Genomic DNA, 14761 nt, shown 5'->3' on the forward strand with positions numbered 1-14761 from the left:
CCCACATGAACATCCAGAGCTCCAGGCCAGAGTTTCCCATCCCCACACGGTTCCTGCCTCCTGAAGCCTCAGAAGGTCACCTCCCCTTCCTCCATCCCACTGTTCTGCCTCCTGCAGGTTCCCTGTGTGACTCTGCTCCGATCCGTGCCAGAGGCCTGGGCATCCACCCTTGTCTCATTCCCCAAACCTAACAACCCCACAGTCTATTCATGGCACCTCCTAATCCCTTTCAACTCCACGTCTTCCATTCTCTCAGCTCCTTGGTACAAGCCCCTGATCTCCTTTCAACATGCGTGAACACTGCTGCCAAGGGGCGAAGAGCGCGGAGGGGGCAGGCTCAATGGTCCACGGTTCCCTAACAGCTATTTTAAGTCAAAAGCTTCCCTCCTTCCAGCCCCACAACTAAGAAAATGAGATGTTGTATGTAAAAGGGTTTACACTTCTTAGAGAAAAGATAATTTGTAATAACGAAGGCAAGATCTTATTTTTTTTTCAGTCCCTCTTAAAAATCTTAGTTTTAGAATCGAAATCAATGGAGAAACCATCTTCACGTCAATAATTGTCTCTTCAGATTGGATAAGGAAAATGTGGTACATATATGCCATGAAATACTACGCAGCCATGAAAAAGAGCAAGAACATGGATGGGACTGGAAGTTACTATCCTTAGGAAGCTAATGCAGAACAGAAAACCAAATACCACTTATTCTCACTTAAAAGTGGGAGCTAAACAATGAGAACACGTGGACACAAAGAAGGGAACAACGGACCCTGTGGCCTCCTTGAGGGCGAAGGTTTGGAGGAGGAAAAGGAACAGAACAGATTATTATTGGGTACTGGGCTTAGTACCTGGTGATGAAATAATCTATGCAATAAACCCCTGCGACACGAGTTTACCTACATAACAAACGTGCACATGTACCCCTGAACCTAAAATAAATGTGAAAAATAAAAACAAAACAACTCTCTCTCGCTCAGCCAGACCGCGCTCCTGGCTGCTGTGGATCGCTTCTCACAGACGTCCACTTGGCAAGCAGTGCGTTTTCCACAGTTTCTATTGGGGTGCCTCTGTTTTCTCACCCCAGCTGGGAAGTGCAGATGTGAGTACCAAGTACTTCAGCGCTCACTTTTCTCTTTCTGTTCTTAATGAAACAGCTGCGCAGCTTTCAAGCAGGAGTCGTGCTGACTCGGAATGATTTTGAGACCCACATTTTGTTTCCAGTATCTGATTCCAAATCCATTGTTTTGAAAACCGTGGCACCGTTCTGTTGACTGTGAAGTTAGCGATTGTTCTCTTAATCGTAGGCTCCTTCAGAGCCAATGGGGGAATTCCGTGCTTCCTGTATTTTTCACACACACCTGTGAAGGAGTTCCTTTCCCTCGTTCACCTGCTGTGAAGGCGCACAGGGTTGTACCGGGCACTCGAGTGATGGGGTTTGGAAGGGCTCGATTGTTACCGAACGAAACAGAGGACGCCTCCCGAGAGTGTTCTTAGATATGTTAACAATACAGCTGACGTTTGTTTGCAAAGTGCTTTGGCATCCGGGACGCCATTTCCATCCTCGCTGGACACGTGCTCCATGCCGTGCCAAGTACACCCCCCAGTGGCTTCTCCCCTTTCACAGATGGGGCTGCGGAGGCAGAGCAAGGTGAGAGTGAATCACGTGCTGGCTCAGCAACTGGTAAGTGCTGGAGGTCTGGGCAGGACCTGGATCTGCCCAACACCCACAAGGCCTCCCATTGACCAGATGGCCGCCACATTGCCAGGGGAGACAGGATGCCGATTCCAAAGCGTCTCTCTACCCTTGACCTGTATCATCCGCTACCCTCTTTCACCCCAGCAGGAAGAATGCTAAAGCTATCACTGTCTTGCCCTCCAAGGCTCAGATCCCTGGCTTTCCTGACCTTCCCCTGGGGAAGCCGAGTGGCCTGCTGGTCACGGAACTCCTGGTGACCATGTTCAGATCTGGACAGAGAGAAGACAGGCATGGACACTGGGGCAGTGTCAGGCAGAAGCCACTTCATCCAGGAAGGATGGGAGGGACAGAGGCTGCTTCTCTTGGAGAAGAGAAGACTTGAGGTGGGTGAGTTCACCGTTTTCAAATGCGTGAAAGGCTGTCGTGGGGAAGACAGGTTCCTTCATAAGACGTTTATAGAAGAGCTTTGATGTGCCAGGCACTGTGCAAAATTCCAGGGTCACAGAGTTGATAACACCGTTCCCTGGACTCCAGGAGCCCGCCTGTGGCCGGGGAGAGCAGACCTGAGGTTGAGGGTGCTCCCAGAAAATCGGGGTGTCAGTGAGGGCCAGAGTGACAGAAAGGGGGAGAAGTGGGCAGATGGGGCGAACCAGGAATGGACACGGCAGACAGCGGTTGAAGCAGAGAGGCCTTCCGAGGTCTCCAGAAGGCAAGATGGTTTGGAGAGGGGGAAGCTCCTTGCTCAGGCCAGGAGCCAGGGTGCAGGGTGAGGCGTCCTCACCTGGGGCACATGGGGAGCACCTGGCACTTCTGGAAGGGGTCAGAAAAGCACGTGGCCATGCTACAGAGGTTGCACGTATCCTAGAGGCTGTGGAAGGCTGGGGAAGGACTTTAATCAAGAACTTTGATCCCTTTTATGTTACAGAAAAGTCCCTCTGGGGAGTGTGTAGAGGAGGATGTGGTGGCAGCTGTGTTGGCCGTGGGGAGTGGGCAGGTGTGGGCAGTCGGCGCAGGGAGGGGCAAGGCCCAGGCAGGGAGGTGCCACAGGGCTGCTGTGGGGAGATGAGAGCCTGCATTGGGGGATGGGCAGGCCAGGGTGGGGTGGGCAGGACTGGCCAGACTGGGTGACAGTGGGATGTGGGCTGCGGGAGGGGGCTCGATACTAGATGCTCAGAGGATGGTAACGAAGAGGCCAGTGTCTGCTGCCATGAGCCCCTGGGCAGCGGGGCAGGCAGGGAGGGCTGCTGGGGCCAGGGAGTAGGAGAGAGGCAAGGGCACCATGAACCAATGGCAGTAGACGCCTCAAGAATAAATGGAAGAAATTCCTGAGTAAAGGAGGACAGTGGATGAGACTGGGTGAGGGTGGAAGAGAGCCGGGAACCACATAGGGAAGATGATGATGGAGGAGGAGGTCTGGGCTGCCAAGGGGCAGCAGCCGTGGAGAGAAGGGATGGGTCTGGAGGAACAGCCATCCTCAAAGCCAGGGCGCCAAGGAGCAGGACGGGGGCGGCCAGCGGTGGCCTGTGCTGGCCAGAGTTTGGTAATGAGGAGGTCACTGGTGGCCCTGGCAGGGAGTGGAGGGAACAGAGCCAGGTGACAGGGAGAGCTCCTTCAGAAATATGGGCAGACAGGAAGCCTGGAGGGGACATGGTGCATGAGGTAGTCAGTACCCAGGAAAGTTTGGGGATGGCATGGGCTAGGGACAGAAGGCGGGAGGATGGGCAGGCAGAAGGGTTCATTTTCCTTGCACCGCAGACACGGGAGGGCAGGGTGGCTGCCGCTGTAGAAAGTATGGCCAGATAAGAAGTGTTTGCAGGGGCAGCTGTTGGGAATAAGGTCTGCTCTTACAGTTTGCGGAAAAGCAGTATTCTTCAGCAAACATCTCAGAGTATACAGAACGGCATAAACGACACCTTTTCTCCCTGCATCTAGAATCAATCACCAAGAATTTCCTATACTTACGGATCCTTTACAAAAATGAGATCTCGTTCAACACACACCGCTTTCTGGGCTGCTTTGTTCATGTAACAGGAAAGTTATTTCTCTATTGTCATTTTAGCAGGGAGCGCCAGGATGAGTAGTTCTAATGAAGTATAGATGGTTTCCACCTTGTACTACCCCAAACAGTACTTTTCTGGGGCACCTGGCTGAGCATTTCCTTAGAATGACTGACAGAAGAAGGGCTTCCAGGCGGAGGGGCCTGGACGTTCTGTGCGTGTGGTTTTCATGTGTGCTGTCACACTGGGGGTTCCATCTGTTTCCACTCTCCCAGGAATAAAGTCGGGGTCTGGCCGTCCACACTCTTCTCCTCGATGAGGATTAAAATAATACAAAACTCGTTGCCGATTTGCTAATGAAAAATGGTATCCTTTGCTTTTCTAATGTTCATTTAGCTATGAAAAGGCTTCATTTAAATTACCCACAGATAGTTTGAGGTCACGGACAATTGCATTAATTAATTCATAATTGAATTTTGCGGTGTTCTGTCGGGTAGTTCACAGCACCCGCCAGTAGAGGGCTCTTCGCGCCTATCAAATATCACTAGAGGTTTTTGGTTTTGTGTCAATTATGAAATAAAAACAAATTTCCACCATGCGCTTTTCCGAATTCTAGGAAGTTCTAGCAAACAACTAAAGACGTCTCCATCCACATGCATTTTATGGGATTGATCTTTTGTATTTTTCAAGGAAACAATGTCAAACATCATCAGAATTAGATTCTCGGGGCATAATGGCTCAACAACGGAAGCCTGTTTGCGTTTCGGCATGCCAGGGTTATGAATATGCTCTGCCCAAATGACCCCTGGATGTTTTGGAAGTTCTTCCCGAAAGGATCCTATTTTGCTTGCCAAGGAGGACTGTAGGAAAAAAACAGCTACGGCTTTTTCCAGCTGCTGTGTCTCAGCTGAAACACATTCATGCATTCATTCATTCATTCATTCATTCATTCATTCATGCATGCATGCATGCATCCATCCATCCATCCATCCATCCCGCACATATTTACGGAGCATCTGAGAGCTCTGTGGTAGGAGGCAGGGGTGTCTGGAGTTGGGAGACATGGTCCTTGCCTTTGGAGGGTGCAGCTAGCTGTGTCTGAATGGGTGTCGCTGAGTGAGGTGCTGCGGGGTTGGGGAGGGTGCAGAGGGGGTGAGTCATTTGTGGGGGGAAGGAGCTCACTTTCCCATACTGTGGTCACTTGGATTCTGTTGAAATGCTTCATATGACATTTTGCTCTGCATTTCCACTATTTAAAAATTACATTTTAAGTTTCTATTTCCTTGTAATACCTTTTATGTATCTGCAGAAGTTACTTCAATTCCTCACTGTAAGTTAGGTGGGTGTAAACCATAAATGATCATCAAAAGAAGGGCAGAGGTATACTAGAATGAGAAGCCTGGCTGGGCTGACCCTGGGTGGAATGGGAGGTAAACTGAGGCAGAGGAAAGCACCAGAGAGGAGCTGGGATGCAGGAGCTCACAGGAAAGATTGGGCACAGTAACTAGGACAGGACACGCGTGTATATGTGGTCAGTGTGTGTCCGTGTATGTGAGAGAGTGTGTGTATGTTAGTGTGTGTGCATGTATGTTAGTGTGCATGTGTGTCTATGTTAGTGCACACATGTGTGCATGTCAGTGTGTGTGCACGTGTGTGTCAGGGGCAGGTTGGTGCTAGTAACAGGAACATATTGGTGTAATTAGTGCCTATCGTTACTGTGTTGAAGGGGAAGGTGTTGGATGGTGGCAGGCGTCAGGCTTACAAACCACCTGACCTTAACTCCTGAAGTCCCGTCTCCTCCCCAGCCCACTGCCCATCACACTAGGGCCAATGAATTCTCGCCAGATAACATGGACTCTGGCCAGCTGGGACAAGCCTGTGTGCAAAGCCGTTATTAACTTCCCAAGGCACCCCATCACCCCCATCCCGAGTGTTTCCGGTTGCCTAAACACTTTGAATGCCTGTGGCATCAAACCCTGGTCCCACATCGTCCCCGCTGCCCTAATACAGAACACCTGCGAATGCCACTCTGCGTTTATGGTGACTGACAGCCTGAAGGGTGTGTTCCCACCCCTGACTGACACACAGCGCCCGGGGTCTCCACAGCCGGACATCCTCCCCGCGTGGGGTGCTCCCTGTTGTCACTGGGCAGGTGGAGTGCAGTGTGCAACGTGGATCCTGGAGAAGCCCAGCTCCCTTGTCTCCTTCCTCCTGGGAGTCCCCATTTCCATGGCAGCCTCTGACACAGCTGGACCCGGCTACATGGCCCACCCTGGTCTAGGGGCCTTTCTTTCGTATTCTTTCTCTCCAGGTTCACGTGTCTGAATCTGAGACGTTTCCTATGTGTCAGGGTCTAGGTTCCCTCCCCACTCTGGGCCCCTCCCAGGCGTCTGGTGTGATGTGGCCTCCCAGGACTGACGCGGAGTTCCAGGCCATGGAAGCAAAGGCAGAGGCCTTGCTGGCCGTACAGAGGCTGCACCCTCACTGACAGTGAGGTTTTGACGGGCTTTGGGTGCCAATGAGGTGTCTGTCTGGGTCCCTTACTGCAGCACACCCTGGGCGTGGCCCACTGTGTGCTGTGGAGAGTGGAAACAGGTTATGTGGGAGCTCTGTGCTTTCTCTTCCCTTTTGCCAGGAACTGAAAGCTTCCCTGAAAAACAAAGCCTGTGTAAAAAGGGAAAGGTTCTAAAGCCTGTGTGCACGTCCTTCCTTGGCTGAGCTGCCTGCTGCCTCTGCATGGAGGACCCGCTCAAGACGCAGGGCAGTGGCCTCCCACCGTGTTCACACCGGAGGCTGCACTGGAGCCCCTAATCCTGCATCCCTCTCCCCCTTGTCCGTGCTCCTCTTTTCCTCACCCCTTCCTTTTTGATTGGCCCTGTTTTGGGGGCCAGGTGTAGGCCTCTGCATTATCCTTATTGTCATTCACCTTGTAAGATGAGACTAACATATTTATACACTAATTGTACATCTGTGTGTGTGTGTGTGTGTGTTTTAAATAAAATCCACAAATAGCAATGTCTTTGGGTTATTGATCAGGAAGAAAAGTCTTCTTCTATGTGCTATAGAAACATATCTTCTATGAGCTACAGAAATTGGCCAGGTGCCCCTGCTGACACCTGGACCACCTGTTCACACCAGCACTTACCACATCTGGGCAAGAGCACTTGGTGTGCTACCATAAGGCTGCTGTGAGCCCACAGGGGGTCCAGGGGGCTGGTGCTGGGGCACAAGAGTCAGATGCTGCAGACCACTGTGGGCCACAAGTTCTATAGCGGACACTGCCTCCACCCCGTTCTCCCAGGTCTTTGCTCTAACTCAGACCTCAGGGCCAGGTTACCAACCAGAGGGAGGAAAGGGGAACCTGAGGATCTCTGGGGGCAGAGAGGACCCTCACCCCAGACCCAGGGGACCGCTGAAGCAGCCTCTGCTTCAGCCTCCTTCCCTGAGCCCTGCCCTGGTCTCCCCTTGCCTCTCTAATGAGAGGTCTGGAGGGTAGGGGCCATTCTCACTGGCAAGGGGGATTCAGGAAGTAGCAGAATGGCTTTCAGATGCTTCACCTTCTCATGCTGGGATATTCCCAGCAGACTCACTGGCCCAGAAACAGCCTTGCCCTGTGTCTTGCGGAGGGTACAACCTCTCACAGGGTGGGGCATGGGCAGTCAATGCTTCCCCAGAGAATAGCTAGGGGGCCATGCAATGGCCTTGGAGCCAGACCTGAGCTGAAATCCAGATGTCAGTGCTCCGGTTCTTTTGCAATTTTGTTGAAATTCGGCATTCTGAGTGTCAGTTTTCTCATCTCTAAAATGGGGACGTTAATCCCTACCTCGTCAGAGCTTTGATGCAATTAACAGAGAAAGTATGTGTGAAATGCCTTAGCATGTGCCTGACTCCTGGGCAGAGGCCAGAAAAAGCCCTTCCCGCTCCCCTGTCCCCTGATTTACTATGATACAGACTCGAGGAGGCTGGGAGGCAACAGCCCTGCCTTCTGACTTGTTTTACCCACGGAACAGTTATCGCACGTTCATCATTTGTCAGGTACTTGTTAACTGGTTAGACAAATATGTTCCTTATATTTCCAGGATGTGCATATTCTTTTCTATGTATAGCTTTAGTAGTATAGGGAAGCTGAAATAATAGTCATTTATCTGTAAACACATTTCTTAAAAAGAAAACGCTTCCCCTCACCCCTCAGTCATTATTCTATCAGAGTTACTATGTGTAAAATAAAGAAATCCTCCAAACTCAGTGATCGCAAAATGGATTTGAATTTGCATTTGTGAAACGAATCAGAGACTCCTTTTCTCTGCACGTTTCCACGGTGCTGTGGGTGAGGCGAACGCCACCTGCCCAAAATGAGAAATGACGAGCATTTCCCAGTAGTTGCATTATTTACCCTCTAGAGATTAGCTCGGTCACAGGACTTCTCTCTAGGAAGACTCGATGAGGAATCAGGCCCTTCTGTTACTTTGCCTTCTCCCTCAAATGCCATGAGCCACCTTTGGCTGCCCTCAAGCCCCGGCCCATGCTCTGCGGCTGACGCGGCACAGGCACGCACCCCAGCTTCCTGCCGTTGATGGGAAGCGTCAGGTCCTTAGGCATCAGCACAAGCATCAGGTCCCGCTTGCCTTTGGTTAATGAAAAGCGGATACCTCTTTGCAATGCAGACAGCTGCTCTGTCAGTCACACTGGGACACGGTGGCCTCGCAGGGCACAGTTTTTAATTGAATGACTCCCACTCCCGAGACCTCTGGGTCTTTCATTAATCAGTTATATACACAAGAAAGGTGAAGCTTAATGAGGTGTGTGTCAGGCACTCCGACATGGAGTGGCCCAGGTGGGTAAATGTGCTGTTTCACATTTTAATAAGTTGACACCCAGCGTTTTGTGGTCCACACGATGCCAGCTTGTGATAATTCTAATAAATGCGAAGATCGCTTATCTGGCATCAAGACAAAATCTCTGAGCAGCAGAAATGAATACTTTCCTAGAGTGAGAACAGAAAGATCATGTCCTTGCCCTGTCCTAGATTCACACCAGGAGCTACCAAGCCGTTTGGTGAGACAGAAAATGGGTACTTAATTCAGTCCTACGTCAGTGAGCAGCTGTAAAATTGCAGTTTTGAAACTTGGAGGTTCTGGAGCCAGATTGTGTGAGATCCTATCACTGCGCTGCAGCCAGGAGAATTACTAAATGATTTGTGTCTCAATTTTCCTATCAGTAAAATGGGTATAATGATAGTGCCTACCTCACAGAGCTGACGTAAGGACTGAATGAGTCAATACACAGTGATGTATGGAACAGTCTGGATATATAGATGCTTTCTAAACACTAATAATTTTATATTTATGTGTTTCTGTCTGTTACTTGACAGTGCCAAATGTCAACAAAATTTGATGTTTAGAATGAACAAATTTAGGTGTTTGGGCAAGATAATGGGTTCATTTTACTTTTCCTCTGAAAAACTTAGTGCTTACAGCTTGGTAGTTAAGCACATGGAGGCCCCAAGTCAGGCTGCCTGGTTTCAAATTCCAGCTCACCTTCAAATCACTGGCTGACGCTAGATGTGTGCTTGTGTGGGGGAAAGTTCCCAGAAGCTCGGTGAAAAGCAACAGATGAAAAACTGGAAGAACGGAGCATGTCCCTCGGCTACTGCCAAGTCACAGGAGCTTGGCAAACAGGCTTTCCATTTAAACCGTGGAGTAAAGACCAGATCCAAGGAGTAAGGGATTTGCTTTGGACCAAAGACAAAGTCAAAATAGACCCCCATTCACAAAATGGAAAACAAAGCCTCCGCAAGTTCCAGCTGATAAGTCAGTCATTTAACTGCCTGCTAGAACAAAGCCCCGTCTGCTTCAGAGACTCCACAACGCACCATCCACAATGTCTCATATACAATAAAAATGATCAATCATATGAAGAAACAGAGAGATGTGGCACATCGTCAAGGAAAAAGCAGTCAGATAGAAACAGGTGCCATGGTGACCCAGTTTTGAAATGAGCACATAAAGACTCGAAAGCAATTAAGTTCAAAGACTTGAAGGAAAAAGATGGTGAAATGAAATGGGCAGAGAGAGAACTACAGCAGAGAAATGAAGATGAGTGATGAGCACATGGAAATGCTGGAACTGAAAAGCAAAAGGTCAGAAGAGCAGAAATAAAAAACTACCCACAAGATGGGCTTAATAGCGGAGTAGAGATGGTAGAAGAAAGGATAGGTAAATCTGAATACAGATTAATATCCAGTGTGGGAACTAGAAAGAACAGAACCGCAAAGTGTATATAATTAGAGTCTCAGAAGGAGAGGGGACAGAGAATGAAATACAAACTGGAGAAAATAATGGCCTGAAGTTTCTAAATCTGATTTAAAACATATATTTACCGATTCATGAACACCCTGAGCCAGAGGCAGTATAAATACAACAGCAACAGCCAAACATGAATACCTAGACACATCACAGTCAAACTGATGAAAATCAAAACAGAGAGTTACAACCATTCAGAGAATAATGACACAGGAGATTACACAGAGAAATAATTCAAAATTATTTATCTACACATTACATACAGGGGATAAATAATTAGAAATTTTGCCGACTTTTCATCAGAAACAATGAAGGTCAGAAGACAATGGAATAATGTCTTAAAAGTGCTGAAAAAAAGGTCAACCCAGAATTCTATATCCAGCAAAAATATCCTTCAAGAATGAAGGCATTGTAAAAGTATTTTAAGGTAAATAAAGTGAAGGCCAAGGAAATGTGTCTCCAGCAGACCTACACTGTGATACATGCTAAAGGAAGTTCTTCAGCCGAAAGGGAAATGATACCAGGTGAAAACTTGACAGAAACAAACACAGTACTGAAATGGCAAATATATACATACGTATGAAAGACTAAATTTCTTCTCTCTTAATTTTTTAAAAAGACAAATGACTATTAAATGAAAAAATAACATTCTATTGTGGCATATATAACATTTATAGATGTAAATTTTATAATGAAGGACAGGGATAATAAATGGATTATGTTGTCATTAGATTCTCATATTTCATGTAAAATATTATATTCTACATAGACTGTGATAAGTTAAGAATGACTACAGTCATCTATAGGTGACCACTAAAAAAAAAAATAATAATAAAAAAGACCAAAAAGAAGGCAGGAAAAGAGAAGGTGAATGAAAGAGGAATGGGACAAATGGAGAACAAACAGCAAAATGATAGCCCTAACTCAGCCGTCCCAACAACTGCATTTAAAAAAGACAGCAAATGCTCCAATTAAATGGCATGTGTCGTCAGACTGAATAAGAAAGCAACACCCAACTATGTGCTATCCATAAGACATGCACTTTAACTATAAAGAAACAGACACATTGGAAACGAAAGAATATAAAAATATGCCATATACATCAAACATAAGAAAGCAGATGTGGCTCCATTAGTATCAGACCAGGTAGATTTCAAGACACAGAGTATTTCCAGGACAAAAAGCCTCATTTCATAAGGATAAAATAATCGTAAATGTGGATGCACCTCATAGCAGTGCTTCAACATACATGAAGCAGCTGACAGCACTAAAGGGAGAAGTACGGAAACGCACATAGTTGGAGAGCTCCTCAAAATTCTAAGACATTTTGAAATACAAAGAAATACAAAATTAACCTAACCAATGAAAGGAACCAATGAAACCAATAACCCAATGAAAAGTATAGTTGACCCTTAAACAACACTCATTTGAACTGTGTGGGTCCGTATATACATGGCTTTTCTTCCACTTCTGCCACCCTTCAGACAGCAAGGCCAACTCCTCCAGTTCCTTCCTCCTTCTCCCCAGCCTCCTCAATGTGAAGAAGACAAAGATGAACACCTTTATAATGATCCACCTCTGCTTAATAAACAGTAAATATATTTTTCCTTCTTTATGGCTTAATAACATTTTCTTTGTTCTAGTTGATTATAAGAATACAGTGTAGGCCGGGCACAGTGTCTCAAGCCTGTAATCCTAGCACTTTGGGAGGCCGAGGCGGGTGGATCACGAGGTCAAGAGATCGAGACCATCCTGGTCAACATGGTGAAACCTTGTCTCTACTAAAAATACAAAACATCAGCTGGGTATGGTGGCGTGTGCCTGTAATCCCAGCTACTCAGGAGGCTGAGGCAGGAGAACTGCCTGAACCCAGGAGGCGGAGGTTGCGGTGAGCTGAGATCGCGCCATCGCACTCCATCCTGGGTAACAAGAGCAAAACTCCATCTCAAAAAAAAAAAAAAAAAAAAAAAAGAAGAATACAGTGTATAATACATACACCATACAAAGTATGTGCTAACTATTTCGTTATTGGGAAGGCTTCCAGTCAATTTAGGGAGTCAAAAGCTATATGTGGATTTTCAACTGCACGGGGGATTAGTGCCCCAACCGCTGTGTCATTAAGCATCCACTGTAGGTAAATGACTTGAATCAAAATTTCAAAAAAAAGTTGTACAATGATCATAAAGTGCATGAAAATGGTGGTGACACACCGTACACTCCGCAGATTCCTCTCTGAACGCCCTCCTTAAAAGCACGAGAGAAATGGAGAGTGGTGTGTCCTGAATCGCTGCAGTGGTAGGGACCACGTGGCTAAGGGAAGAGATCCTATTGCTGTTGCTCCCTTGTTTTTTGGTGTATTAAGCATGACACTAAAAAGGAACCACTCCTGTCTGCTTCTCATGCCTATAAACTTCGATGATGAGCATCTCTTATCCTTTCGAGCTCCTCAGAAAACAGACGCAGAGCCAACACCTTGCCTCAAATATGAGACAGTGTTTGCCACCATGCAGGTTTTGATATAGTAAAAGCCGGCATTGCAGTAACTGAAACGAGTAGCACAAGGCTAACCCGGAGCTTCTCGGCCAAGTAAAAATTAAATTTTGCGAAGCCTTGATACTAAATATAAAATGTTCGGTATCAAAGTTCTTTGAAACGCATTCGTTTTGTGATGATAAAACGGAGACCCAGGAAAGCGAGGAGCTTAGCTAAGATCACAGAGCTGCTCTGATCCTGCGATGTCACCGTGTCCGTCTTTACATCACTCTGTTGGGCTTAGGTGCCTGCAGGCTTCTCCATCACACCTGTGTGAGGAGTGCACAGAAGCACAGAAGGTACCACATCTTGGCAACGCATGTCAAGTGAAGAAGAATCCAAATGACGCAAATATCTGTACCTGATGCCAGTTACGAAAGCGAGGTGGGCTGAACGAAGCAACTGTGGATTTCATTTTCAATGCGACATGAAAGCATTTCCCGAAGGGTTCCTGTGGCAGAGGGATGGTGATCTGGAGGGCACAGTAGGGTGTTTACGAAAAGAAGAAGTTGCTTCTAATTGTGTGTGTTTGGCCATATGCGATAATGAAGTAATTTACAGGAGCAGACAATGGGGACACTTAAGAGTCATGCTTGTCTGCCAATGGAAATTATCTACAGGATTTGAAAATGTGATTTGAAAGTGGGAGGAGAGTTGGAAACCAAAACATAGAATCAATACCTTGAAGACTGCCTGCAGCATCATTTGGAGGCCATTTTTGCCAGGGTATTTTCCAGCGATGTTAGAGGATGACAAGTTGAAGAGGTTGGCTCCCGTTTCGGTGCAGATGGCGTGGACCAGCATTTTCTTCCCCACCCCGGCCGGCCCGACTAACAGCAGCGATTTCACCAAAGGCGCTTTCTCATGTACGGCTGCAGAACCTAAAAAAGGCAGAGGCAAAGGGGCTCGTGCTCTGCCAAGAAAATCGGTGGTTATCGACTAGGATAACTCAAGGCGAAAACTGCACTGTGTGAGCCCCGTTTCCACAACAGTGATAAAGGCGTCACCGAAAGCAAACCAGAGACACGCCTCCACCCCGGCTGGCTCCGTGACACCTTTAATTTGTGTGTCAGGGCTTGTGGTGGAGCCATGGGGTCTTTGTGGGTCCTTAATTCCCTTCTTCTCCCCGTCTCCACATCAGTATTTCCCTAAACTCATAATTTTAAAGAGCATTCCTACAAGAGCTTACCTCTGGCTGTTTTTTTTTTGGGGGGGGTGCTTTCTCTGCTTGTTGGCAGCAGCATTACATTCTTGGAAAGCTTGGGAAGAGGAATGTGGAGACGCAGACGATAAGGTTGACTAAGAGTTAATTTCCCTGCAACCCTCCCGCCTACCATTTAGTGATTCCTGTGACATAAAGGGAAGATGGAGATCCAGGCAGCAGGAGTCTGAACTGCTCTCTCCTGCCCTGGTTTCTAGCCTGTCAGTAGCGGCGGAGTTCATTTGATGCTTGATAATCAAGTGACTGGAATTATTAGGGGCATTCAGAGGCTCATGCCTTGTGTTCTCCACCACGCCGTCAATTTCCCTTGCGACCAGAAGGGGCCTCAGGCGTGGGTATTCTCCACTGCAGGGAACACAAGCAGAGCAGGTATCGGGCACAACGCACCTGAAAAGTGAATGGGATTAAATTCTGGAAAGCGTTGTGATCAAATCATTTACTCTCACGTTACTTTCTGTTCAGCCACTTAATGGGTTCTTTTTGATCATCTGTAAATGTCAATATAATGATTATGTTTTTCTTTTTTCTTGAGTAATTGAAAAGATGTATAAAATTTAAGTGATGATTAGACACGCCACTTTTATAGTTACCTGCCATTCTCCACATAAACTTGGAAAATAGTTTTGAGCAAATTCTCTTTAAAATGTAATTCAATGAGCATGCTTTTTTGGGGGCTATGAGGGGCTGCAGCAATGTAATGGGATAAAGGAGAGACTGTTTTTCACAACAGGAGAAAGAAGCCATTCATTTGCCCAGCATTCGACAACACCTGGGTATTGAAGGCTACTCTGCGCTGGCCCTGGCTGGGAGCCAGGGTGGGGGTCTGTGGGAGTGACACAAAAGTGGAAAAGGCTCAGGATTTGCTGTGGAAAATTCATGGCCAGGGGCGGAGGTGAACCTGTGTTGACATAAGGAGAATGGGAGGCAAGTGATGCTGGGGTCCAGGAGAACCACAGCGGGGGCTTGAGAGAAGAAACTGCTCCCCACGGGGGGCTCAGGCTGGACTTCCAGG

At 47.5% G+C, this 14761-nt stretch overlaps 1 protein-coding gene across 3 annotated transcripts in view; it reads right to left on the minus strand.

Annotated features, from left to right (window-relative positions):
• Nucleotides 1–14761, minus strand: part of DRC11 (dynein regulatory complex subunit 11) — a 192273-nt gene that overhangs the window by 33808 nt on the left and 143704 nt on the right. For 2 of the 3 annotated variants that reach the window (XM_054258074.2, XM_008999752.5), the window contains exon 15: nucleotides 13209–13408. In XM_054258074.2, coding sequence (XP_054114049.1) covers nucleotides 13209–13408 — 200 coding nt within the window. Of the gene's footprint in view, nucleotides 1–12719; nucleotides 12979–13208; nucleotides 13409–14761 lie in introns of those variants that run through there. The other variant, XM_054258075.2, reaches the window with a different exon arrangement.

The sequence above is a fragment of the Callithrix jacchus genome, chromosome 6 (genome assembly GCF_049354715.1).
Source record: "Callithrix jacchus isolate 240 chromosome 6, calJac240_pri, whole genome shotgun sequence".
Classification (NCBI taxonomy): Eukaryota; Metazoa; Chordata; class Mammalia; order Primates; family Cebidae; genus Callithrix; species Callithrix jacchus.